The sequence below is a fragment of the Meriones unguiculatus genome, chromosome 3 (genome assembly GCF_030254825.1).
Source record: "Meriones unguiculatus strain TT.TT164.6M chromosome 3, Bangor_MerUng_6.1, whole genome shotgun sequence".
Lineage (NCBI taxonomy): Eukaryota > Metazoa > Chordata > Mammalia > Rodentia > Muridae > Meriones > Meriones unguiculatus.
The window spans coordinates 22,026,475-22,053,543 of NC_083351.1; the positions used below are offsets into that span (position 1 = coordinate 22,026,475).

At 42.2% G+C, this 27,069-nt stretch overlaps 2 protein-coding genes across 3 annotated transcripts in view; one reads left to right on the forward strand and one right to left on the reverse strand.

Annotated features, from left to right (window-relative positions):
* Rbbp4 (RB binding protein 4, chromatin remodeling factor) lies at positions 1-22,082 on the forward strand. Its single transcript, XM_021636999.2, has 12 exons — positions 1-158; positions 633-780; positions 5,382-5,527; positions 12,225-12,398; positions 12,680-12,795; positions 12,909-13,069; positions 13,163-13,289; positions 14,208-14,285; positions 16,266-16,342; positions 16,582-16,639; positions 16,745-16,855; positions 21,437-22,082. Exons 1-12 carry the CDS (start codon positions 143-145, stop codon positions 21,500-21,502), a joined length of 1,278 nt encoding a protein of 425 aa, XP_021492674.1. The 5' UTR covers positions 1-142; the 3' UTR covers positions 21,503-22,082.
* Sync (syncoilin, intermediate filament protein) overlaps positions 21,725-27,069 on the reverse strand; it is a 19,094-nt gene continuing 13,749 nt past the window's right edge. The window contains exons 3-5 of one of the 2 annotated variants that reach the window (XM_021636331.2): positions 26,665-26,789; positions 26,427-26,503; positions 21,725-23,807 (exon numbers count right to left, since the gene is read on the reverse strand). In XM_021636331.2, the coding sequence (XP_021492006.1) occupies positions 23,797-23,807; positions 26,427-26,503; positions 26,665-26,789 (213 nt within the window). In that variant the 3' untranslated portion in view covers positions 21,725-23,796. The remainder of the gene's footprint in view (positions 23,808-26,426; positions 26,504-26,664; positions 26,790-27,069) is intronic. The other variant, XM_060379491.1, reaches the window with a different exon arrangement.

Here is a 27,069-nt window from a genome sequence, read left to right on the forward strand (position 1 = left end):
GAAGGCACGCGAGCCGGCCCCCCACGCACGGGCCGCAGGAAACAATAGAGGCCGCGCGCGGAGCGAGCGCCCGTCGCCTCCCCGCCCCTCCTGCAACGCACGACCCCGGGTTCCCCCAACCCCTCCCGGCTTGCCTGCCGCCATGGCTGACAAGGAAGGTGAGTGTGGCGAGGCCGGCTCGGGAGGGCGCTGGGTGTCGGGGCCGTGTCGGGGCCTGTTAGGAGGCCCGAGGCGGAGAGCAGGCCCGACCGTGGCGAGCCAAGTCCCGGCAACTCCGGCGGTGAGGAGGGAGCGCCCCGCGGGGCGGGCTAACGGCGCGCCGGCTGCTCGGGAGCGGATGCGGGGCGACGCCGGCTCTCGGGCCCGGGCGAGGGTGACGCTCCCGCCGGTGTCTCCGCCTGGCGGGACTTCGGGACGCCGCTTTCCACCCGCCCAGGCCCGACGCGCAGGCCTCCTCCCGGGTTTCGTGGACTTGGCGCGCTCCGAGCCGAGTAACGGAGCATCGGGCCGGGGTGGCCCGAGGACTTCCGGCCCACCGCGGCGGAGGGCAGCGGCGGCTTGGGAAGAGGTTGGCTCGCCCTTCGTTTCTCTTCGCTAACTTCATTTGTTTTGTTTGGTTTTGAACCTTTTAGCGGCCTTTGACGACGCGGTGGAAGAACGCGTGATCAACGAGGAGTACAAAATATGGAAGAAGAACACCCCGTTTCTGTACGATTTGGTGATGACCCATGCCCTGGAGTGGCCCAGCCTAACCGCCCAGTGGCTTCCAGATGTAACCAGGTGAGACGAAGCTCTTGAATATTACTTGGGGGAGCTCATCTCTGTAATTGTTTTTCCGTGTTTCGCCTCCAGTCACTCAGAGGGGGTCATATAATCAGAACCTAGGAGTCATTCTTTTTTTTTTTCCCTCGACCAAAAAGTAAGGTAGAAAAGAGAGGATGGTTTTGTAATTTACCCTGCAAGAGAAAACATGTGTTTTTGGTTTTTTTTTTGGTTCTTCCTCAGCACTGAGTTGATAAGCCAGCCACCTTTTAACTGGAGTTGGCCGAGTAATATAAAACTTGACACCTCCCAGAACGCGTTCTGTTTATAGTTTACTCAAGGAAACGTGAATTCTCGAGTCATGTATGATAGCAAGATAAATCTGGGACTGGCCTTCAACAAATAACATTGCCTGTTTAAAGGGGCAGGTGTTTCGTTCGGCAGTAATGTCCGAGGGGGTTTTAGCTACATAGGTAACACCTGAAGGGAGGCCTAGGGGCTTATAATGTACAGTATTTGAGCACATACTGGCAGCGACTTTGAGCCTCTAACAAAAGAGTGAGGGGTCTTGGTCCATAGAGTGAAATTCTAACCAAGGGAAGTGTCTGTCAACTTGACATTCTAGGACTAGCTAGTAGAAGGAAGTGGCAACACAAAGATAAAAGTGAGTGTAGGTTATTATTAATGTAAATTTGGCAAAACTGTACTAGAGTCTTTTGAAACGCAGTAAAGATAAACAGAATTTCGGTTATGAGAGTGATTGGGCTTAACAAGTAATGGAAACTTGTAGAGTGTTTTTTGTTTGTCTGTTTGTTTGTTTTTTCTTGTTTTATTGCTTTAAAAGCCTGATTCCTGTTCTCCCCTCATGCCTCCTCCCCTCCCCCCATTTTCTCCTCTCCTTCTCAGAGAAGGGGTTTGCCCCCAGAGAGGTGCCACTCCACTCTGGCCACTCAAGTCACAGCAGGACCAAGTTTATCCTCTCCCACTGAGGCCAGACAAGGCAGCCTAGCTAGGGGGAAGGGATCCAAAGGCAGGCAACAGAGTCAGAGCTAGCCCTTACTCCAATTGTTAGAGGACCCACATGAAGACCACGCTGTGCATTTGTTACTTAATTGTTACTTAATGTGTCTGTGTCCATCACGTGCAAGCTCGCTCTTTGGTTGGAGATTCAGGCTCTGAGCTCCCATGGGCCCAGATTAGTTTATAGTATGGTCTTGTGGTGTCCTTGTCTTCTCCGGATCCCTCAGTCCTTCCCACTCTTCACAAAACTCCCTGAGTTTGCCTTGTTTGGCTGTGGGTCCCTGCATCTGTTTCCATCAGCTGCTGGATCAAGCCTCTCAGAAAACAGTTATGCTAGGCTTCTCTCTGCAAACATAGCAGTCACGAGTTGTTTTGTTTGAGGTGCTAGAAATTAAACCTTGTGCATGACAAGTAGCCAGTGACTCTGCGCTACATCTCTGTTTTGTGTATAGTAGAATTTGCATGTGTATTTTATTAGTGACTTAAGAATGAGGTTGCTACCTTTACAGTAGTGTAGAGGGAAACAGAGACCTGTATCTGAAGAGTGCTGAACAAATCCATGGCAGACACCTAGAAGTTTGGGATTGGAACTTTTTTTAAAATGTGTTGGAGTTTTTTGCCTGATTGTATGCCTGTATCATGTACATGCAGTGCCTGCAAAGGTCAAAAGAGAGCTGGAACTCCTTGGAACTGGAGTTAGATGCTGTTGTGAGCTGCCATACGAGTGTTGGGTCAATCTCTGGTCCTCTGAAAGAGCAGCCAGTGCTCTAAACTGCTGAGCCATCTCCAGCCTATGGTACTCTAGGACCTTATTATAACCAGGTTCAAAAATAGTTCAGGAGTCATTTCTATCTGTTCTTGGTGGTTGTTAAGCCATGTGTGTTGAGAGGATGTGTGGTGCCACACACCTGTAATCCCAGCTCCTAGGGAGCAGAACAGGACGATCAGGAGTTCAAGGCTAGCCTATGACACTAAGAAAAAAAGAAGAAGAAGAAAACCTGCACAATGTTACAGGCCTAATCCAGCACTAAGGGCATAGTTACAAGTTACAGGCTACTCTGAATTACATAATAAAACGCTGCCCTCTCCAAAATGTATTTGTTGGAACAGTTCCAAAATTTTAGCTATTATGTGCCTATTACATAATTATAGGAACCCCCTTCACTTTTTTTTTACTTTCACATGCATTAGTGTTTTGCCTGTATATATGTCTGTGTGAGGGTGTTGGAGCCTGTGTAACTAGAATTACAGATAGTTGTAAACTGCCATGTGGTTGCTGAGAATTGAACCCACGTCCTCTGGAAGAGCAACCAGTGCTCTTAACCATTGACCTCTCAGCCCCCTCAAACACTTAGTTTGCTTTATATTGCTATATAAAACACTGAACAGCAACTTGGGCAGAGAAGATTTCAGCTTACAGTGTATAGTCCATTGTAGATGGAAGTCGGAGCAGGAACCTGGAAGCTGGAACTGAAGCAGAGGCCATGGAGGAACACCGCTTCCTAAATGATCCAAGCTTTTGTTGAGTTGACAGATTTAACCAGCACATTTTTTTGTTGGGGGGGAGGGGTGCTGCATGTATTGTCTGTGCACCACTTGTGTACCTGGTGCTTGGAGAGGCCAGAAGAGGGCGTCAGCTCCCTTGGAGTTGTAAGCCAGCCTGTGAATGCTGGAAACAGCCCAGGTCAGCAGGTGCCGTCTCACCAGCTCCTGCTCCTGGCTCTTTAAGGAGTGTCTTTTTTTAATATATGTACATGTATGTTTTGCTTGTGTGTACAGCATGTGTGGGTTTACTGAGGCCAGAAAATGGGATTGGCTTCCCAGGGTTTGGATTACAGACAGTTGTGCATCTCCATGTGGGTACTTGGTTCTCTGGAAGAGCAGCCAGTGTTTTAACTGCTGAACTGTCTCTCCAGCCCCAGCGAGCCATGTGTGATTAACTGTTCTCAAGGAGTGTGTCACTCAGTGGCAGAATGATTACCAGAATGTATAAAGCACTAGTTTGAGGATGTGGCCAGTAGAGAAAGCCATTGTTGCAGAAGTGTGAGGTTCACAGTTCAAACCCCTGCATTGCTATCAATAGCAGCATATCTGTAATTCCAGGAGGCCAACAAGATTGTTGGACTAAACTGGCTAGACCAACAGAACTAGTGAGCTCTAGGTTCAGGAGAGTGATTCTGTCCATCTGAGGAAAAAGGTCAAGCCTCCATACATGCAAGCACACATAAATATATACACACAGGAAGGAAGGAAAAAAGAAAAAGAGAAAGTCGGCCTGGGCTGGAGAGATGGCTTAGGGGTTAAGAGAAAGCCAGCTTTAGGTTTTAGGGGAAACTACAGAAATAAGTTGTTCTGTTTTTGTGATTTTGTTTTTCTGGGGGGGGGGTGTGTTTGTTCGAGGCAGGATTTCTCTGTGTAGCGCTAGGTGTCCTAGAATTCACTATGTGAACGAGGCTGGCCTCAAACTCACGGAGAGCCGCCTGCCTCTGCCTCCTGAGTGCTGGGATTAAAGGCGTGGGACACCACCACCTGGCTAATGCCCTTTTTCTTTGGGGGATACAAGAACTCTTGAACATGACCAGGCACAAGCTCCACTGTTGGGTTTTATACATTAGTTTTTCCTCCCCTTTTTCTGTGTCTTTCACCCCTTGACAGAGTTCTTAGTGAACAGGAATATATTGGAACATGTAACAATTATTTTCTTCTCACCCATTATAAAGAGTGTATAGTTCATTCACATTTATATTTTAATACTGGGAGAAAAGTAAATTTCCCTAAAGTGATTCCCTAGAGTAATTTTTGGCCAATTTAAGTAAAAATTAAGTACTGTTTGTGCTCTGGCCTTGCTAAAGGGCCATTAGAAGTAGGAAATAGAGGCTGGCAAATGGACAGGGGGCAAGGTGCCTACTGCCAACCTTGACAACCTAAGTTTGGTTGCCTGGACCCATGTAATAGAAGGTGAGAAAAGATCTACAAAAGTTGTCATTCTGTTGGAGGGAGGGAGCCATCTGTGCACAAGTGTATGTGGGTGCTCAGGAAACATAGTTATGGGTCACTCGACATGGGAGCTGGGAACTGAACTCAAGTCCTGTAAAAGCAAGCACTGTTAACTGCTGAACCATCTTTCTTTTTAAAAAGAGATAGGAGCTTTGGTAATTTAATCAGTAAAGTGCTTACAAGCATCAGGGATGTGAGGTCAATCTCCAGCACCCATGTTTTTAGAAGGAAAGAAAAAAGAGGCAGGATGGTGTGTGCTTTAAGTCTTCATATGGGGGGGGGGTGAGAAATAGGATCCCTCAGGCTCACCAGCCAGCCAGGCAAACCTAATTGTTGAGCTCCAGGCCAATAAAGCAAGCCTTGTCTTAAAAAAGATGAATAGCATTTTAGGAGTGACACCTAATTGTCCTCTGTCTGGTATTCTCATGCATGTGTGCTTGTGCATACAAGGTTTTTGTTGTTTTAATTAGGAAGTAGTTCTCACCATCTCAAAATTGAATTGGTTAGGGATTTTTGGTTTTGTTGTTTTATCGTGTATGTACACCATTGATTATGTTTTCCTGGGTTACAACTTGAATCATGATGATTTGTTGTTATTACAGGCCTGAAGGGAAAGATTTCAGCATTCATCGGCTTGTCCTGGGAACACACACATCGGATGAACAAAACCACCTGGTGATAGCCAGTGTCCAGCTACCTAATGATGATGCTCAGTTTGATGCATCACACTATGACAGTGAAAAAGGAGGTAGGAAGGACCCTTCAGGATGGAAGAAGTAATGTTGTATGGGTTATCTCATCATTAAGAAGGTACACAATTTGGTCAGGTATCCACTTAAGTTATTGATAAAACTAGTTTGTGATCTAAAAAAAAAAAATTCTAAAGTGGATCTGAGTGAGTTCCAGGACAGCCAGGACTAAAACAGAGAAACCATGTCTTGAAAAATCACAAAAAAGGTAGTTAGCAATCAAGAAGCAGTCAACACATAACTTGGCTTTATATATTTGCTTTAAACTGCCCTGTACTAAACTGGCGATGGTGGAATTTCTGCAGTTAAAGAAGCAAAGATTAGCATATGTTTTTGTTGCATAGTCTTAACAGGGGAAATATTGACCCAAAGACTGAAATTATTTGTTGTATGGGTTGCTACACATTTTTTTTTTCCTTAATGTGTCTGAGTGTTTTGCCTGCAAGTATGTATGTACCACTTGTGTGCCTGGTGCCTATGAAGGCCAGTAAAGGGTGTCAGATCCCTTGGAAGTGGGGTTACAGGCATTTGTGAGCCATTAGGAATTGACGCTGGGACCTATGCAAGAGCAGCCAGTGCTCTTAATTGCTGAGCCATCTTTAAGCCCCACATCCTAAGTTGAATGTTTTAAGCACAGATGGCAGGAGGATCCCAAGTTGCAGGCCAACTTGGGGCTAGTGATTCCTTTTCTCAAAATAGAAAGCATAGTTCGCACGACACCCCAGCATACAGTGTATCTGTGCTACTACAGTTTCATGCATGTGTGAGGCCGTAGAGTCTTAATAAAAACATCTTACATGGGTAATTGGCTGGCGGGGTTGAGAAATATGAAATAATTCTGTTTTGTTTTTGTTGTTGTTGTTGTTAGTTACTTTTGGAGAAAAGGGTTTCTCTGCAACCCTGGCTCTCCTGGAACTCACTTTGTAGACCAAGCTGGTGTTGAATTTAGAACTGCCCGCCTCTGCCTCCCAAGTTCTGGGATTCTCAAAGGTGTGCACTACTACTGCCCAGCCGTGAAATTATTCTTAAAGATTTAACACAGTAAAATGCCATAGTGCCCGTTATATGTGTAAGAAATTTCAAACACCCATTTTTTAGGAAATAACCTGTGAGTTTAACTGTTCGTGAATACTTCTTTTTCAGGATAGGAACTGGTAATTTTCCTTTATGGCCCTCAAACCAAAATATCAGAAGGGTAGAGTCAGTAAGAGAAGTTGCCTTGAGTAAACCCTGACTCAGAAAGCAGAAAATGTGTGATCTTTATTGACGTTATGCTCTAGATAATCAGTGCTTACTGTTTATTGTGATTAGCAGGAAGAACCCTTCATTATGTGTACATTTATTTGTGACCAGCTGTTGGCCAGGATTGCACCTGTGCTATATGATTCTGTGTAATTTGCACAAGTAAATAACTTTTTGGAAGTTATTCTCTAGGTGACCAAATATGGTTGGTTGAAGGAGGAAACACTGGTGTTAAGAGTGAGGATGGATGGTGGAAGTCTTTTTTGCCACCATCCACCTGTGCAGCTTTTATGTGCATCATTTAACCTGATCCAGTTCCTATCTGTTGAATCTTTTTTTCCTTTTTTTAATGAGTTCCTGGGTAAGTGAACCCAGTGTTTTGTGTGTTTAAGGCCAAATGCTTATCACTGAGCTGCATTCTCAGATCTAAATGAGATAATTGTTTTTTAATTGTATTTGGGTCTGGGGGTTGTAATTCAGTGTTGGAACACTTTAGCATATCTAAAGCCCTGGATTCAATCACTCATACCACAGAATAAATGGGGTTTTGTTGTTATATTGTTTTATGTTTATATGAGCATGTGTTTTGTTTTTTAATAACATAGAAGATATCCTTTCCTCTGGAAAGTACTGCGTAGTAACTTCCTTTCTAAAGGAGTTCACATTAAATCACTCATTCAACAAATGATGGGAATAGGCATGGTGGCACACTCCTAGCTCTAGCCCTCTAGGCTGAGAGAATGGTCACAAATTCAGGACTAACCTGGGCAACATAACTGAATCCTGTTTCACAAAGAACAGGCCAGTGAGCCAGCTCAGTATAAAAAAGTTCTTGGAGCCCATGGTAGAAGAGATCTTGACTCTCAGAAGTTGTTCTCTCACCTCTGTGCACGCGCAGTAGCATGTACACATCCACCCACTTTTCTTGTATGTGTACAAGAAAAGAAAAACGGAAAAGGGGAGTTAGGGCTGTAGCTCACTTAGCAGAATATTTGCCTGACATGCGCAAGGCCCTGGATTCTAAACCACACGTGATAGAATACATTTAAAAAGTAGGAACATGTAGGCTTTATTTATATGAAGCCAGGCGTGGTGGTGTACATCTTTAATCCCAGCACTCTCAGGAGTCAGGGACAGCCAGGGCTATACTGAGAAACCCTGTCTCAAACAACAAACATGCTCTGTCCGCATGTACATGTACACTTGGATGCTGGTAGAGGACATCAGATCCCATTATAGACAATTGTGAGCTACCATGTGGTTGCTGAGAACTGAACCTCAGGACCTCTGGAAGAGCAGTCAGTGTTCTTAACCACTGAGCCATCTCTTTATCTCCCTTCGTGGTTGGCTGGTTGGTTGGTTTTTCCCTTGGTACCAGAGGTTTGTCGTAGACTGTGTGGTTTATTTGCTTTTATGACATTAGATTCAATATCTTCCAGTCTGACTGTGTGCAGTATATGCAAGTGAGGGTGCGGGTGACCGTGCCAGCATAGGAGCCTGCCTTTGTTGTTCTTACTTAATCCTTTGAAATAGTTTTGCTGAATTGGAGGCTTGCCCTGCCAGCCAGGCTGCATGTCTTCACACTCTAATCTTACAGTTATATAGATATACTTGTCATACCTGGCCTTTTATGTATGTAGGTGCTAAGTATTCAAACTCAGGTATTCATGCTTTCTGTGTAGCAAACTTTTTACCCACTGACCTCTCTCTCTCCATCATCCAAGTTCATTTTATTTGTAGTGTTAAGGTTTTAACTTTGTGTGTTGTGTTTTGCTTGTTTTTAAACAGTCGCTCATGTAACCCAGCTGGCTTGAACTTGTAATCATTGCTGCCTTCACCTCTGAAGTTCTGGGAGGGATTAAGCTAACAAACCTGGCCTCTGTTGTTTAAAAACTGTACAGTTCTGAATTATTAACTTCTCCTTTGATGTCCTTCAACTTTGAAAATGCTTTCCTGTTCCAAGATTTCAAAACAATCATCTGTTGTTTTCTAATACTTTTAACTGATAAAACTTGGATCTTTCTGTTTATTTTGCTGGTGTGTATGTGATTAGAATTTAGCCCTATTCCCTAAATGTTTATCTTACTTTGGGAAATTGGGAGTCAGTATGCTCTCTACCACTGAGCTGCTTCCTCTGAGTAGTTTTGTTGTGTGCTGGTGTAGGTATGTGCCACAATGCCTGATGGGAAAGATTATCATAATTCAGGGCTATACTGGTCTGCATATTGAGACCCTGGGACTGAACTGTCTCTAAGGACTTCTCTCCCCCCAAAATAACAAAAAAGCAGTAATGTTAGTAACACCTATGGATTTTTTTAATTTGCTTATCAGAATACCCCAATGTTACCTCATTTTTTCTTTGACTCCTTCTCCATTAAACTAATAATTTTACAGATCAGTGGTGGGCTTGGTAGAGATGTGGGGGAGTGGTGCTTCAGTTGATCTCATCAGTGATGGGTACACTTATGTCTAAATTAATGTCTAAGTCTCTAGGGTGCTGGCTTGTAGCTCAGTGGTAGAGATTACTAGTCTAGCATTTGTGAGACCTTAACTCCAAACCCAGCACCACAGACACAAAAGGATAAATCACTCCCTACCTAAAAGGTGAAATACATAATAAAAATTCATGAGTTAAGTATAATAAATCACTGATTGTGGTGAAATAATTTGGTTATTTGATTTGTGCTTTTAAAATACATTCTTTGAGATACCAAAGTTTATGGTCTAAAAAAGTGACTGTTAGAAATCAAGAGTAACAGTCTGGGCACCGTGCTGCACGTGCAGCCTGTAATCCCAGCACTTGGGGAGGCAGAGGCAGACGGATCTCTTAAGTTCGAGGCCAGCCTGGTCTGCAAAGTGAATCCAGGACAGTCAGGGCTACACAGAGAAACTATCTATAAAGAACAGCAACAACAAAAGAAAGAAATCAGTGGCAGAACCTTTTGTGTCATTTGTATTGGTTAAGAACAATGTACATGTTCCTTATTTGGGAAGTTGTTTGGGGTGGGTTGGTTGATTTTAGGGAGAGCTTTGGGTTTTTTGTTTTAAGACAGGATCTCTTTGTAGTCTAGGCTGGTCTGAAATTTTCTTAAGTAGTCAACAACTCCTGGTGATTCAGCTTTTTCTTTTTTTTCTTTTTTAATTGCTTTTATTGTTACTATTTTAATGTATTTTATACTGCTTTAATATATAATGTGTTTTCCTTGCATGTGTATCAGTGCACCATATGTGTGCCTGGTGCTTATCAAGACCGGGAGAGGGTGTAAGATCGTGTAAGATCCTTACAAACTGAAGTTACAAGTGGTTGTGGGCCACCATGTTGGTACTGAGAATCAAACCCTGGGTCTTCTCAAAAAGCAGCCATTGCTCTTCACCAATGAGCCATCTCTCCAGCTCATGGGAATGTTTTCACTGATTTGAGTAGTGTTTCGCCTGATATATAGACTTTTCTTTCCTGTTTTGAATGGCCCTTTCTCATATCTGTTTTATTATAGTGACAGTCTGTAAGGTATAGTGGGGATGGTAATGTGTTTATCTAGTATGTGTGTGGCCTTTGGTTTAGTCCATAAAAAGAAAAAAAAAAGGCACATCCTAACCTCTGTTAAATTCAATTTGAGAGCTGCTATGGGTAATGCATGCTTTGTAATCTCAGTACTTGGAAAGCAGGAGGATCTTGAGTTTGAAACATGATGAGCTCTTGAGACATGGGAAGACCCTGTCTTCAAAACAAAATACTCTGTATGAATTCTCCAAGGTGAATTTCTATTACTATATTTTAAGTATGTGTCCCATACTGAAATCATACATTATATGATTGATTGCCCCTTTTTCTGTGGGTTTTGCCAAGTTTTTGGTTTTCGTCTGTATGTTGCCACTGTGACAATGAAATTTCTTAGAAGGCCAGAGTTGTATGTAGTTGTATGCTTAAACTGAAAATTCCTTGATCATTTACTATATGTTATATCTTTCTTAATATTTATGCATGTGTGCCTATATGGGTATCAGTGTTTGTATATGGAGGTCAAAGGGCAACCTTGCCTTCTACTTTGTTGAAGCAGGGTCTTGGCTGTTGTGTAGCTCCAGTGAATGTTCCAGGCCAGCTGGTCCAAGAACCTTCTTTCCTAGCCCTGTGTTACATCTTTTGTATATTGTAGAGTTGGGGGTGTATGCAAAAGTGTACTGTGCTTTTTTTTCTCCTCACTTTTTTCATATACCCAAGCTAGCTGGCTGGTATGGAACTCAAAAGATCTGCCTGTCTCTGCCACCATAGAGACATATGTTGCATAGTGTGTGGACTACGGGCAAAAATAGGTAAATATGGTGGCTCCAACCTTAAATTCAATCCTAGTACTTGAGAGGCAGGGGTATAGGTGCTTAGATCTCTGTGCTCCAGGCCCATCTCATCTACAGAGCAGGTTTTAGGCTAGCCAGAACTACAGCAAGACCCTGTCTCAAAATAAATGAATGTAGTAAGAATTATTTTGAAGTTAAAAAATTACCTAATAGGCAGGCAGTGTTACTTATTTACATCTTTGCACTCTGAAAATATTTTTGTCTTTCAGTTTGCAACACTTTTCTAGGAATAGCTATCCCAGCACCTGAGAGGTGGATAGGAATTCAAGGTCGGAGGGTAGCCTTTGCTCCAAGAGACCCTGTCAGTCAACAAGTGAAGTAACACTTCAGTAATGGTATTAGTGACAAAACCCATTTCCCCCAGACACAGGCTTTCTCTGTGTTGTCCTGGAACTTGCTGTGTAGACCAGGCAGGCCTTGAATTCAGAGGTCTACATACCTCTGCCTCCCCGGTGCTGAGATTGGAGGCATTCGCCACCATACCTGGCCTTGGGGGGTGCTATATGTAATTTTATTATTTTTTTTTTTTTTTAGATTACTGACTTGAATTTCATTTATTCCACAAACTTCTATGTCAAATGAGATTTGAAAACTTTGCTTAGAATGACTTGTTAGCAAGGAATGGTGGTCATCATACTTTGTAACCTCTTCAGTCAGCAGAATTGCCTAGCTATAGAGTGAGATTTTAGAAAGGAGTTGAGGAAAGAAAGGAGAGGACAGAGAACCTCTACATAGTAAATGAAGGCCTGTCTAAGCTACAAAGCCACAGTCTGTATGTAAAGTAAAAGAATGAAACTCCAGATTTTCTCTTCTCCCCTATAATCCCCCCCCCAAAAAAAAGAAAAAACAAAACAAACTCCAGGGTCTCACTGTATAGCCTTAGCTGGCCTGGAGCCCACACAGGTTCACCTGCCTCTGTCTAGGCGGCGTGTCCAGATTAAAGGTGTACACCGTCACAGCCTGGCTTGACTCATGCTGTCTTAATGTCAGTAAGCAGCGTAGTGCTTATTACTAGTGTATGAAAGTTCTTTAGCTCTGTAAATGCCTAGGTTCAGGCTTCTGGTTATACTACTTGGTTATTAAGTACTTGTTTTTATACAGAATTTGGAGGTTTTGGCTCTGTCAGTGGGAAAATTGAAATAGAAATCAAGATCAACCACGAAGGAGAAGTAAACAGGGCTCGGTACATGCCCCAGAACCCTTGCATCATCGCAACAAAGACTCCATCCAGTGATGTGCTTGTTTTTGACTACACAAAGCATCCTTCTAAACCAGGTACCTCCCTCTTCTTAATCAGATACAAATTCCATTCAGAAATATAATTCCTTGTTATTTTATAATTTAACGTCTTATATTTGCATTGATATATGTAATATGTTTCTCAAGGGAAACAATGCTTTTATGAAGAAGAAAATCATGATTGTGCAACTTTAGTGTTATATATCTGGAAACAATGGGTCTGGATTTTGTCTGGATGGTGTTTATGACCTCATTTTGCTTAATAAACCCAAAGAGACAGTGGAACGAATACTCTTGATATATCTGTTACTTTGCAGACCCTTCTGGAGAATGCAACCCAGATTTACGTCTCCGTGGCCATCAGAAGGAAGGTTATGGGCTTTCTTGGAATCCAAATCTCAGTGGACACTTGCTTAGTGCCTCAGATGACCATGTGGGTATCCTTGCAGTTTTGAAGCAAATCTGGGATTGTTACCAATTGGTTTCTTTTTTGGGATATGTGGGGAAGTGAGAATCTTTTATATAATGGTTAATTTTACATTTAAGACCATCTGCCTATGGGACATCAGTGCAGTTCCAAAAGAAGGAAAAGTGGTGGATGCAAAGACCATCTTTACAGGGCATACAGCAGTAGTAGAGGACGTTTCCTGGCATCTTCTCCATGAGTCTCTGTTTGGGTCAGTTGCTGATGATCAGAAACTTATGATGTGAGTGAAACCTATTGTTAATTTTTAACACATATTTTCGGAGTTTTGTATTGGTCACCATTTCAACCCTCTTTCCTTGTTCTCTCTCTTAAGTTGGGATACTCGTTCAAACAATACTTCAAAGCCAAGCCACTCAGTTGATGCTCACACTGCTGAAGTGAACTGCCTGTCCTTCAATCCTTATAGTGAGTTTATTCTTGCCACAGGATCAGCTGACAAGGTAGGGTTGCCTTGTTTGGAATTTTTGTTGTTGGTTTGTTGAGGTTTTAAATTTTATGGATATCGATATTTTCACGTACAAGTATGCTTTCAGCATTGTGTACATGCCTGATACCCATTGATATCAGATCTTCTGGTGTTTGACTTACAGATGTTTGTGAGCCACCAAGTGGGTGCTGAGTTCATGTTTTCGTTAAAGGTTTTTTTGTTCTGTTTTTTTATTTTTGTTGTTGTTGTTTTTTTCTTGTCTTAAATTTGGGAAAGGGGCTTCGAGGCAGGGTTTCTCAGTCCTGGTTGCACTGGATGGAACTCTTTGTAGACCAGGCTGACACCTGCCTCTGCCTCCCAAGCCCTGGTGTCAAACGCCACCCCCTACCCCCATCGCCTTCCAATCCCCCCTCCCTAATTTTTTTTTTTTTTTTTTTTAAGAACTTACTAAGCTGACAGGATAGGATGCCTCAGTGAGTAAAGACACTGATTGCTGAGCCTGAAGATCAGAATTCAGCCCCACAGACCCAAATGACTAAAGGAGATTAACAACTCCTACAAGTTGGCCTCTGATCTCTGCACAGTTGTCATGACGCAAGTGTATATACATACACACACTGAATAGATAAAATGTAGGGAGTCAGAAACTGGTTGGGGTGTAAGATATATGATAAAAGAATAAAATGAAATTTTAATATTGAATTTAAACTTTTAAGTTACATTTATTTATTTGCCAACGGTTGGGGCATGTGTGCCATGGCACTTGTATGGAGGTCAGAGCCTGTTATCTTCTTCCACTATGTGGGTTTTGGGATCAAACTCATGTTGGCAGCAACCATTTTTATCCACTGAACCATCTTGCTGGCCCTAGTGTTTTCTTATTTAATAGTTGATATTGATTTTGTTTTGTTTTGTTTTCTCTTGTTCATAGACTGTTGCCTTGTGGGATCTGAGAAATCTGAAACTCAAGTTGCATTCCTTTGAATCACATAAGGATGAAATATTCCAAGTAAGAGAAACCAATGCTGTCAACCCCCTTTTCCTTACCCTCCCTTTTTTTCATCTCGAATTATCTACAGAAAATCGGCTCAAGTTAGTAGATACTTAAAGTTCTAAAAAAGAAAAAAAACAAGTTCACAACTATGCTGGCTTTGTGGGATATTAAGAAACTAGTACTGGTTATTGAGTACATGTCTATAATCCCAGTATTTGGGAAGTTGCCACAGAAAGATTGCCATGTAGAGAGATCCTCTGCCAAATCAGAGTGGACCTTGAAATGAAGCTTGGTTGATGGAGTACTTACTTGCCTAACATGCAGGAAGCCCAGGGCTAGCCTGTACCAAAAGGGAAATGAGACCCTGTCTGAAGATGAGGAGTTGGGGGGGAGGGTGCATCAGTGTGTTCTATCCACAAGTTAATCAATAAGCTGTTTTTTTTGTTGTTGGTGGTGGTGGTGTTTTTTGTTTTTTTGGTTTTCCCTGGCTTGGTTTTTAGATATAGGGTTTCTTTGTAGCCCTGGCTGTCTTGAACAGGCTAATCTTGAACTCAGAGGTCTGCATGCCTCTACCTCCTAAATGTTGGGATTAAAGGAGTCTGCCATCACAACCAGGCTCTTTTCTGGCTTTTTAAAAAATTATTTTGTGCTAGGCTTGGTGGCACACACCTTTATTCCCAGCACGTAGGAGGTAGAGGCAGGTAGTCCTCTGAGTTAAAGGACAGCCAGGGTTATTACACAGAGAAACCCTGTCTTGAAAAAAATAATTTGTGTGTGTAGGTGTTTTGCTTGCATCTCAGACCAGAGCTGAGGGCATTAGACCACCTGGGACTAGAGTTAGAGGTGGTTTTGAGCTGCCGTGTGCATACTAGCAGTTGAGCCCTGGTTCTCTAGAGCCAGTACTCTTAACCGCTGAGCCATTTGTCCTCTGCCCTTGCCTTTTTTGAGACAGTCTTGTACTGTTATAGCCCTGGCAGTTCTGGTACTTGTGGGGATCCTCTAGGCATTGCTACTTAAGAGTCCTGTATGCCCCTTTTTAATAAGTAGGCAAATCCTTCAGACTAAAACAAGAAATAGTTGTCTGAGCACTACTTGGCAGTCTTTTCTCTCAAGCTTAAGTTTTATAGTGAATACAGACATGCTGGTGCATGCCTCCAATTCCAACAAGGGTACCAAAACAAGAAAGTCACAACTTTGAGATCACTCTGAGGTATCTAGTAAGAGACCGTACATTCACAAAGGTTTCTAATAACCCCAGCACGCAGGAGGAAGAGGCAGTAGAATCAGAAATACAAGGTCATTGTCATCTAACTAAATAGTGAACATATTTTGTCATTGTCTTGGTGGTCTTGTTTGGAAGAATATCTAAGTTCCTTTCTAACCCATTGTCCATAATGCCTTCTTTGTGCTATTCACCAGCACTTAATAAATAGCAACAGAATTTGTGATGTGTGTATCACTTTCTTTTATCTAACATTGTAAGGAATCTGGGGCGGGGTGGCGGGGTAGAAATAGCTGGGACTTGATCTCCGGGCATGCAGTTGAGAAAATAATCATGGAGTTGTGCCACCTGTCAATAAAATTTTAGTTTCTGTGTCAGAATTAAACTTTGACTAAAAGCCAGAATTTGGCAAGAAGAGGAGGAAAATAAGATTTTCAGAAGTGTGAGTTGAAGTTAAGATGTGGTGGCTTATGCCTGTAGTGTCAGTGTGGGTGGTGGAGCTAAAGCAGAAGGATCGATCACAAAAGAGTTTGAAGCCAAATTGAGCTGTATGTGCTCTCAGGTCCTATGGAGAGACATGGTGGATCGAAGTGTAAAATGCAACAGAAGCTAATGTTGTAGCTCTAGTAATGAGTTATTTTCATGTAAGCAGTATCTTGTCAGTGTTAACAGTCTTCTACCTTTTATTTACAAAGGTTTGTAGGGTATAATTTTTTAGATAGTTTCCTTCTATTTTCTAATTTATTGTATTTTTCTTCACTCTTGGATAATAGGTTCAGTGGTCACCTCACAATGAAACTATTTTAGCTTCCAGTGGTACTGATCGTAGGCTTAATGTCTGGGATTTAAGGTGAGTTTTATGTTGGTTATCTTATCCATGAATCCGCTTGGGTGGGAGTGTTTTTAAAGTATGTCTTTGTGGTCCTGGCTGTCCTGGAACTCCCTCTGTAGACCAGGCTGGCTTCAAACTTAAAGATTCACCTGCCTCTGCCTCCCAAGTCCCACCAAGCTTGGCAAAGTTACTGTCGTTACACTTTAAAACTATAGGTACTCAGGATAGTGGTTTCTAACATAAAATTCTTTTATTAGTAAAATTGGAGAAGAACAATCCCCAGAAGATGCAGAGGATGGCCCGCCAGAGCTGTTGGTATGTTACAAACCTTCAAGTACTTTGGGCTCTTCTGTATCTTAAATAGTAGGCTGTGAGTTAATGTTTCTGTATTGAATGTCTTTGTTCTGGTCCCTCTTTCAGTTTATTCATGGTGGTCACACTGCCAAGATCTCTGATTTCTCCTGGAATCCCAATGAACCTTGGGTGATTTGTTCTGTATCAGAAGACAATATCATGCAAGTGTGGCAGATGGTAAGTTTTAGCCATTTATTTAGGGGAAGCTAAGTACATGTATACAGAGAGTGGCCATCAACAGCATAAAACACAATTATAGAAATCTAATCATTCTTCAGCTCCAAGCTACAATTTCTGGGAATACAGCATTCAAGTAGGATTTGGAGCAGCAAAGTGTATAAAGAAGCATCAAGAACAACACAAACCATTCATGGTGGTATACTCCTTGAATCTTAGCACTCAGGAGGCAGGTAGATCTGTGAGTTTGAGGCCAGCCTGCTCTACATAGTGAATTTCAGGACAGCCTGGGCTGTCACAAAGAAACCCTGTCTTGAAAACCCAAACCAAACCAAAAAAAAAAAAGGCAGCCACTTAGAGTCCTTGATACAACAAAACAAGTACGCACAAGAAAATCTCAAGTCTCTGGTGGAGGGTTACTGTGTAAATGACCTTAACCCACTTCCATTTTTTGTGTCCCTGACTCAGTTTTCTTTTTCTAGGGCCCAAGACAGGGTTTCAGTATGTACCCCAAACTGGCCTTACACTCAAAACTACCTTACTGCCTCAGTCTCTTGAGTGAAAGGAGATATGAGGTATATACACACACTTTGTGGATGCAGCTGCCATCTGTGTTCTGTTTTCTTCTGACATCAATATTTGTGTCATTTTCCTTTTGTTCCTATTTATTTTGAGGCAAGGTCTGATGTAGCCCTATTGGGCTCATTCTTTCTGGCCTTTCTGTTTCCACTTCATGTGTATCATTTTGAATTGCCTCTTTCAGTTTTTGGCTTTTTGGTTTTTTATTATTACCATTATTGAACTTTTTTGTTATTGTTTTTACAACAGGGTTTCTCTGTGTAGCCCTCCTGTCCTGGAACTCACTATTTAGAGCAGGTTGGCCTCAAACTCACAGATCTACCTGCCTCCTTACTAAGATGCAAGGAGTATGCCATCACGGCCAGCTTATTTATATGTTGCTCTTGATGCTTCTTTCTCTATACTTGGCTGCTCCAAATCCTTCTTAAAGGCTGTGTTCCCAGAAATTATAGCTCAGAGCTGAAGAATGATTAGATCTCTATAATGTCATCCTATGCTGATGAGGGTCTCTATATAAGTATTATATACTACAGAGGTCTTTGAGGTTGTCATAGTGTAGACAACATTCATTTTACAAGATTAGGCAGGACATGGTGGCACGTACCTTTAATCCTAGCACTCAGAAGACAGATAGGGAACTCTCTGGAGTTCAAGGCTGGGCTGTTGTGTAGGGAGTTTCTGGACAGCCAGGACTACACACAGAAACCCACAGAAGAAAGCCTCTCTGTGTGGAGGGAGTATTTAACAAGAATAATGTAATTGTATTGTCTTGTACCCCAGAAAGAACAAGAGTCGGGAAAGTCTAGCCATGCTTGTCTCAGGAGAGCCATCCTTGTATAGCTTGCTCTTAGGGATATGACTCCTTGGACTATTTAAATCTTACATATGCATTCTGGTGGTTCTCTGCTAAGAATGTGGTGACATCCAAAAGGAACAATTTTAAGAAGGAATCTAATAGTGGACTGTAGGTAACAGTAATAGTGAGATTGTAACCATAGAGTACAATAAAAGAAAATAATGAAAGTCAAAACATAAAGGCTACAACTACTGATAAATGTATAGAGTTTTGGGTTTGTTTGCAGTTTTTTTGTTTTTGGATTGTTTAAGATAGGGTTTTTTTGTGTGTGTGTGGCCATGGCTGTCCTGGAACTCAGAAATTTACCTACTCTGCCTCCCTAATGCTGGGAGTTAAGGCATGTACCACCATGCCAGGTTAGAACCCAGGCTCTTGTGCATGATAAGCAAATACTACCACTGAGCCAAATTTCCAACCTTAAGGGTTTTATATTTAGACAGTAACTTCTGGGGGTTTATTGTTGAAGTCTGAGTGAGATGGGCCTGGTCTACTTTTAAAATATATTCATAAACATCAGAAGGTACATTCTTCAGAGAGTCAGCCATCAGCATTGCTTTAGCTGTTACAGTTTAAACTTGTTCTAGGTATTTGCATGTTGGACATTTAAACTAGAAAAGAAAGTTGAAGGTTTGGCTTTCTTACTGGGCTGTGTATGTGGTAATTTACTTCCCAAGACTGAAGCTGACAACAAATTTCCTTTGGTGTTGGGCATTCTCTATCATTGGTTAGTTGTTGGGTTCAATTAGAAAGAGCCCTGCATTATCCAGAAAAAGACCAAAACCCTGTTAAATGTTTTATGCTTGACTTGTCACGAGCTGTCTATTATGCACCTGATCATTATCTGAAATTGCATGAACCTTATTAGTGTTTAAAGGCAGCTATCATTAGAGCTCAAGGTCTGTCCTTTCTCTAGAGGGTAGGACATTCCTCCTGACCATGGCCTGGGTGAGTGTGGGCTGTTTCTTAGAACCTGCTTAAGAGCAACTCATTTCTGGTGTCAGTTTCCATAGCTTTGGCAAACATAGCTGCTGTATAATCTCCTCAATCTGGGGTTCCTCTGAAGCAGCAGTAATATCATTTGGGCTTATTCTTTAATTTTATTTTATGTGCATTAGTGTGAAGGTGTCAGATCCCTTGGAACTGGAGTTACAGACAGTTATGAGAGGCCATATGGGTGCTGGGATTTGAACCCAGGTCCCTTTGAAAGAGCAGACAGTGCTTTTAACCACTGAGCCATCTCTCCAGCCCTCTTTTGTCTTTTTTTTTTTTTTTTTTTTTCTGGGCCCTTTGGACTCTGTTTTTGTTGCTTAAAATTTTCTAAAGAAAATTTAAATTTTAACTCGATCGTATCGGGTCCTTTTTATTGAATTAGCTGGTTTAAGAGTTAGCATATTACTTATTCAAGAAGACAATCTTTGGAACAGCAAGCCCAGCAGAACATGCCACAGAAGGGCAATTATCTGTGAGTACAATAGTTGGTAGAAGCGACAGGATAGGCCAACAGATTAGGGCTTACAATGGTCCTCTGAGGTGATACCTTTTAAATATGCTGTGTGTTTTTGTTTTTCAAGACAAGGTTTCTCTGTGTAGCCTTGGCTGTCCTGGATTTGCTGTGTAGACCAGGCTTGCCTTGAACTCAGCCTTTGTCTCCCTGAGTGCTGGTATCAAATGCATGAGCTACCACGCCTGGCTAAAATCTGATGTTCATGAGTATGGATGTGGTTGGGTTCTTGGTTAGCAACATCCAGGCCTGAGCCTCCACCCCAACTTCTTTGTTTGTTTTTGTTTTGGAAACCTGTTTCTCTGTGTAGCCCTGGCTGTCCTAGAACTCCCTATGTAGAGCAGGCTGTCCTCAAACTCAGAAATCAGCCTGCCTCTACCTCCTGGGTGCTGAGGTGTGTGTCACTGTCTGGTTTGGTTTTATTAGCCTTATTGTCTACCATTGTCTCTTTGGTTGGATCACATGAGGTTGCCCCATCTTCTGCAACACCTAGTATAATAATGTTCTATATAGTAGATGCTGAGAACAATAAATTTTGCCAGGTGGTAGTGGTTTCAATATTTAAGATTAGTCTTTATTTCATCAGCGATAGTAGAGGTGTGGGGGAAGGGATTAGTTTATGTAAAGGTGGTTTTCCAAAATATTTATAAATTGAGGTTTGGACATAAGGTTTGGATAGGGTCTTATTTAAATTTTACTGTTTAAACATCCCCAAAAGAAATTCTGCGCTTATAAGCGTTAGTTTTCTGTGTGTCTCATAGAAACTGCTATGGTTTATATTTTAGCCGTTACCAATTATCTGGTTAATGGGTTCAGGAATGATATCATTAATACTTATATGAAAATGTTATATATATATAATGAAGTGTTGGGCTATATAAAGTTTATTATTAGGTCTATGATTATCACGGCAGTATTATCTAACCCACTATCACAAATAAAAAGACACAGACACCTGTTAAATTATATAATTGACTTATTTAGCTGGGGCTGGGCAGGTATTTCTACCTACACTGCCTGTCTCAGTAACCTCACCGTTCATCTCCCAGCCCCCATCCAATGCCATCCTCCTTAACTATCCTCATCTGAACTATCGTCCATCCATGATCTTATAAATACTTGTTTGTATTCTTCATCTGGGCCTTTTTATGCCACTATTGGAGTCCTTCCTCCTGGCCCCACGTTTTTACTCTAGGCTAACCCATCCTGTCATCCTCCTCCTTGTCTGATTCTCCCATAATTTTCTCATCCCTAAGCCCTAGAACCTTCGCCATGCCTACCCCATTCTGCCCTGCCCAGGTATAGGCCATTTAATCAACCAATCAAGTATTATGTCTTAGGCAGGTTCACAAAACAAGTTGTAACCAGATCTTAAGGGCCAGTAACATGCATCAGACCAATCTCCAACAAGGGATTATGGCCTACCCCTGTCTGTATTGAATATATCCATACCCATTTATGATTCATACTGCTTACTGTTATCTATTGCTGTTTTTCTTTAGTAGTAGCAGTTGGTAAGTTAGAAAGGTGTGGCCTCACTTGAAATGTTATCAGGTACCTTGGCATAATATACTATGGAAACTTAGATTTTGAGAAATAACCTGTCTTTATGCTAAATACCCTTATATCTCTCTGTTTTTGGCAGGCAGAGAACATTTATAATGATGAAGACCCTGAAGGAAGTGTGGATCCAGAAGGACAAGGATCCTAGACATGTCTGCACTTGTGATTTTAGACTTCTTGTTTTCCTCTGAACCCTTGAGACAGATTTAACATTGGTTTGAAACACACTTTGTTCAGCTATCCGGCTACAGTAGGTGCCACCAACAGTCCTGTTAGCCTAAACCATGGGTGTTTTCTAAATCTTAACTGGGGGAACTTAATTCAACAAAGCCTTGTTGGTGGCACCTGCCGGATAGCTGAACACTGTCTGTTTTTGTTGTGTGTAGGGTTTTTTTGTTGTTATTGTTTTTTGTTTTCTTTCTTTCTTTCTTTCTTTCTTTTTCTTTTTTTTAAGCTTGGGACCACCAAGTTGTAAAGATGTATGGTTTTTACCTGGCAGTTGTCTCACTGGTGAACTGTCACATTGAGAAAGAGTGAGTTGCTAGTTTGTATTTGTTTTTAAAATTAAATTAATCCTTGATAAAAGTTGCTTTTCTTAGGGGTTAGTCTTCAACCACTATAGTTTGATGCCATCTCCATTTTGGTTGACTTGTCTCACCATCAGGCCTGTTACTCTCCATGACTAACTGTGTAAGTGCTTATAATGGAATAAATTGCTTTTCTATATAGCCTCGTGTTGGTGGCATTTATTTAATATCTGTCAAACAGCAGTCTCTGGCGTCTAGGAGAGTTTGTTTGAATGACAGTTCTTTTTCATGGTTTTGGTTTTTCGAAACATGGTTTCTCTGTAGCTTTGCAGGTGGGCCTCAAACTCACAGAGATCCGCCTGCCTCTGCCTCATAGTGCTGGGATTATAGCCATGCACCACCAAGACCAGCTTCTTCTTTTCCATGATTTTAACTATAGGGATGAGAATAAAAAACAGATCCAGAACCATTTTTAAAAACGAAAAAGGGAAAAAAAAGCTTTACTCCAGCCAGGGAACATGAAGACATTACTGAACAGAGTACACAAACTAGTCCTGGTGAAATGATACATTTTTAAGTCTTCCCTAGAGAGCTACACAGGTTTCCAATAAAATCAAAGGCAGTGTGATAGAGACCTTAAGGCAGTGTTTAAGTTTGAAAGAGACTTGAAATGTTTTACAGAGAGCTTGTATCTGTCCAGAGTTTTTCACAAGAACCCCTACTTTTTAAAGGGTAGAAATTCAGAGAGTATCACTGCATGATAACCAGATAAAATGACTGTTTTTTGCTAGGGTTGACTAGATGACTGACCTTCAAAACCACCTATGATGCTTGGGAAAGTTTCAATAGTGAAGTGTTGGGTGTGGCTGCTTTAATGTGTAGTAAAAGTAAGTGGGGTGTGGTGGTATACTACACTAGCCCTTGGGAGGCAGAGGCAGGTAGATTTCAGTGAGTTTGAGGCCCTCCCATGAGTTCCAGGACAGCTGGAGCGATGCATGATGACACCTTGGATTTGGGGGGTGGGAGGGAGTGTCTTGGGTCACACTTTATGGCATACACATGTAGTCCCAGCAGTTGGGAGGTAGAGGCACAATCAGAAAGGTCATCCTGACCTACGTAACAAGTTAGAAACCAGCCTAGATTACTTGAGACCTTGTCTCAAGAAAAACAAGCCTGCCATGTCTATTCCAGCACTCCAGAGGTAGAGGCAGGGATCTCTGAGTTCAGGGTCAGCATTGTCTTAAAAAATGAGTTCTAGGTCACCCAGGGGTCTTCTGTTTAAAAACAAAAAGCTATTTTAAGAGTAAATTATGTGACTTGAAGGGGAAAATGGCTTTGTGATCAAGAGTCATTTAAAAATCTAATACCTGTGGCACAAAAGAATTTAAGTTGTGAGCCAGTCAGTGGTGGTACATTCTTTTAATCCCAGCACTCGGGAGGCAGAGGCAGGAGGATCACTGTGAGTTTGAAGCCAGCCTGGTCAACAGAGTGCGTCCAGGACAGCCAAGGCTACATGGAGAGACCTTGTCTCAAAAAAATTTAAGTTGTGGATCCATATAGCAAAAATTGGCTATCTTTTGACCCCAACATTGTCTCTTAAATGTTCTTGGTTTAGGTCGGCACAAAGCAATAAATAACTTTCTTCACAATACAGCTAAGTGATAAATCCATTACTCGGGGTTCTGCTCACTTTCCCATTTCACAGTGCACTGAGATCAGTGCTGGCGCCTGCAAAAAGAATGCAGATGAAAGTTGACTGCGATTCTGCTTCCAGCTAAGCCTAAAATCTTTTAAAGCAAGCTAGCCAGTGTTTGTGTTTTTTTTTTCTTTCTTTCTTTCACAGAGTTGCTTGCCAGGTGCTGGTTCTCCTATCAGGAGGGAAAAGTCCATCACTAGTGATTCTGGCCATGCATTTCTAAACAGTCCCTGTAAGAATGAAAGAAATACAGTTAAGTTTGTACTTGCTACAGTCTGGAATACAGTAGAAAATGTTCTAGCAGTGAACTTAAAAGGTTTTCTTAGAGCAGGATAGACGGGGGAAAGAGCAGTATGGTTTGTTTTGGTTGATTTCAATACTTGGCATTGGCTGGACTGAAGCTGATTGTAAAATAGGTTGACCTTTAACCCACCTGCCTCCAGAGTGTTGACTAGAGTTATGTGCCGCCGTGTCTGGCTACAATATGGTTCTCATGGCACTAGGAATGACATTCCACTAGCAAATATTTGAATGGCAGATATTTTGCAAATAAATTGCAAAACAGGATAACGACAGTGAGGTGAAGGAAGGAGTAAGGTGGACAGAAATGGTGACATAGCTACAGTTAGAGTACTCAGAAGGCTGAGGAGGACAACCACAAGTTCAAGACCAGTGTGTTATTGTAATAGCTTGACTAGAAAGTTTTCACTCTTACTGAGCTTAACTTTGCACAAGTATTGTGCCTGGTGTTCCTTTGTCATTAGATTTTATTTTTGGTGTTGGTTTTATTTTGTATGTGCAGGAAGCCCATGTTGGCCAGAAAAGGACATTGGATCCATTAGAAGTAGAGTTACACTTTGTTTTGAGCAGTCATGTGGGTGCTGAGAGCTGAACCTGGGTCCTCTGCAAAAAGTAGCTAGTGCTCTTAACCACTGAAACATTTCTCCAGCCCTTCTGTTTTGTTTTTGGTTTTGTTTTGTTTAATACTTTGTATGTGCCTGTGTCTGTCTTTTGAAGCCAGAAAACCACTTCTGGAGCTGGACTCACCGGAGTTATAAACTACCTGATGAGGGTCATGGAAACTGAACTATGGTCCTTTACAAAAGTAGCAAATGTTTTTTTTGGTTTTGTTTTTACATGGATGAGTGGTTTTCCTGCATGTGTGTGCATGGTTCCAGAGGAGGCCAGAAAAGGGTGTCAGGTGCCCCAGAACTGGAACTATGAATGGTTGTGAGCCTCTCTATGGATTCTGGGAATCAAACCTGGGTTGTCTGAAAAAAAACAAGTGATCTAAACTGCTGAACTGTCTACCTTCAGTCTTTTCTTTCTAAAACAGTCTCCTTTAACCTAGGATATCCTAGAACTCTATGGCCAAGGATGGCCTGAAACTCAAACCTGTTCCTGCCTCCATCTCACGGGTGCTGGGATTGAAGGCATGCACTAGCACGACCAGTTACGCAGTGCTGGATCTTGAACCCAGGGCTTCATTCCTGCTACACATGCACTCTACCAACTGAGCTGCATCTTCTGCTCTGACCCTCTTGTATATTAATTGCTATCTTTTTCCTGTCATACAAAGGTGTTCCTCAGATCATTGTCCTCAATTGCAGGTTATTAACTCCCATGTTGGGTTTTCTTCCTTCCTGGATCTAGAACTTGCTGTCCATATAACATGACTAGCAAACACTCTGAACTATTGAGTTAGCTTGGTTAGTAGCTTGGTTAAGTTGGGAATCTAAGTTTATAACCAGGCAGGATTGAATGTGATAGCCCTGCTTCAGCTTCCTGGTGGGATTGAGTGGTTTGGGTGAAAGATACTAGGCTCAGCCGGGCACAGTGGCGCATGCCTGTAATCCCAACACTCAGGAAGCAGAGGCAGGCAGATCTCAGAGTTCAAGGACAGCCTGGTCTACAAAGCAAGTCCAGAATACCAAGGTTACACAGAAACCCTGTCTCAGGAGAGAAAAAAAAAAAATAAAGTTTTAGAGCCTAGTTTTTTTAACTACTGGATAAATCCACAGTCTTTGTGGGTTTTTTATATTGACCAAGCAGTGAGTAGTTTGGGCTGTGTAAATATCCTCAACGGGTTTTTAAGTGGGTAACTCAGCCTTCTTGCCTCTTAGTCTGAACTTCATCATAGCATTGCCTTTTGTGCTATCCAAAGAAACTTGAATGCCAGTGTTAGGGGAAGACTGTATGTAGAGGCTGGATTGTGTTGGGTATCTGTAGAGGCCAGACAAAGGCATCAGATCCTCTAGAACTGGAGTTCTGGACTATTGTGAGCTGCCATGTGGGTGCTGGGAGCCACACCTGTATCCTCAGCAAATGTTCCTAACCACTGTCATCTCCAGCCACTAGATGGTGTATCTGTAATATAAAAGTTCTTAGCCAGGCATGGTAGCAATGACTTTAACCTCAGCAGGGGAGAGGCGGGAGAATCTTTGAGTTTGAGGTCAGCCTGGTCTACAGAGTGAGGCTAGGACAGCCAAGGCTATGCAGAAGCCTTGTCTCAAAAACAAACAGAAAATTCTAAATCAGTTCTGCTTGATCTTAGGTATCTTGGAGACATGTACTACCATCTTTCAGATATTTGTTATTTGATAAATTTAGAGGTAGCACTTGAGAGGCTAAGGCTGGTTTTGCCAGCCTCAGCTGCATAGTGAAACTACATTTAAGGAGGGCAAGTTATTAAGTGACCAGGTGCAGAGGCAAATGTCTGTAACTCTATGCAGACCAAGGTGAGAGGATCCCAAGCAAGGGTGACAGTAAGACCCTCCAGAGTAAGGCATTAGTGTTGTTAGGAAAGCAGTAATGAGCAAACGCCACTGCCATTGACCCACAAAGATCACCTGGGGATTGTGCCTGGACTCCACCTGCCTGAGAAGTAGGTGCATCGGCCTGTTCCAGACTCTTGGGTAGCATAGCCCTTTAAAGAGAGAGAGCTGTTTTCCATCTGTTCATGGGTGGACACAATTTGAGAGTCATTTCCCCAAGTGACTTGTTTTCTTTGGTGAAATAACTCCCTGGGCCCTCCCACCTTCCTGGCAAGACAGTTTAGATGAGAGTTGGGAAGCAGAGAACACTGACTTGTATGTGGAAAGCTCTTGAGCAAGGTTTGTCCTCAGCCGCTCCAGCTCCTTGTTCTTCTGTTGCTGGACTTGCACCCCGCTTCGTAACTGCCTTTGTCTCTCCTCCATCTCCTCCAGCTGCTCCTGCACAAGATGGCCAAACATTTGTGAGCCAAACAACCCCTGACATCTGCTATACATAGCATTTGCACATTATGTTTTGTTTGGGTTTGTTTTGTTTTGCTTGATTTGGTTTGTTTCCCCATACACATACTCCACAGGGTTTCTCTGTGTAGTCTTGGCTGTCCAAGACTTGCTTTGTAGACCAGGCTGGCCTTGAATTCACAGAAATCCACCTGCCTCTGCCTCCTGAGTGCTGGGATTATAAGACATAGACCACTATGCCCACCCTGTATCACTGAAT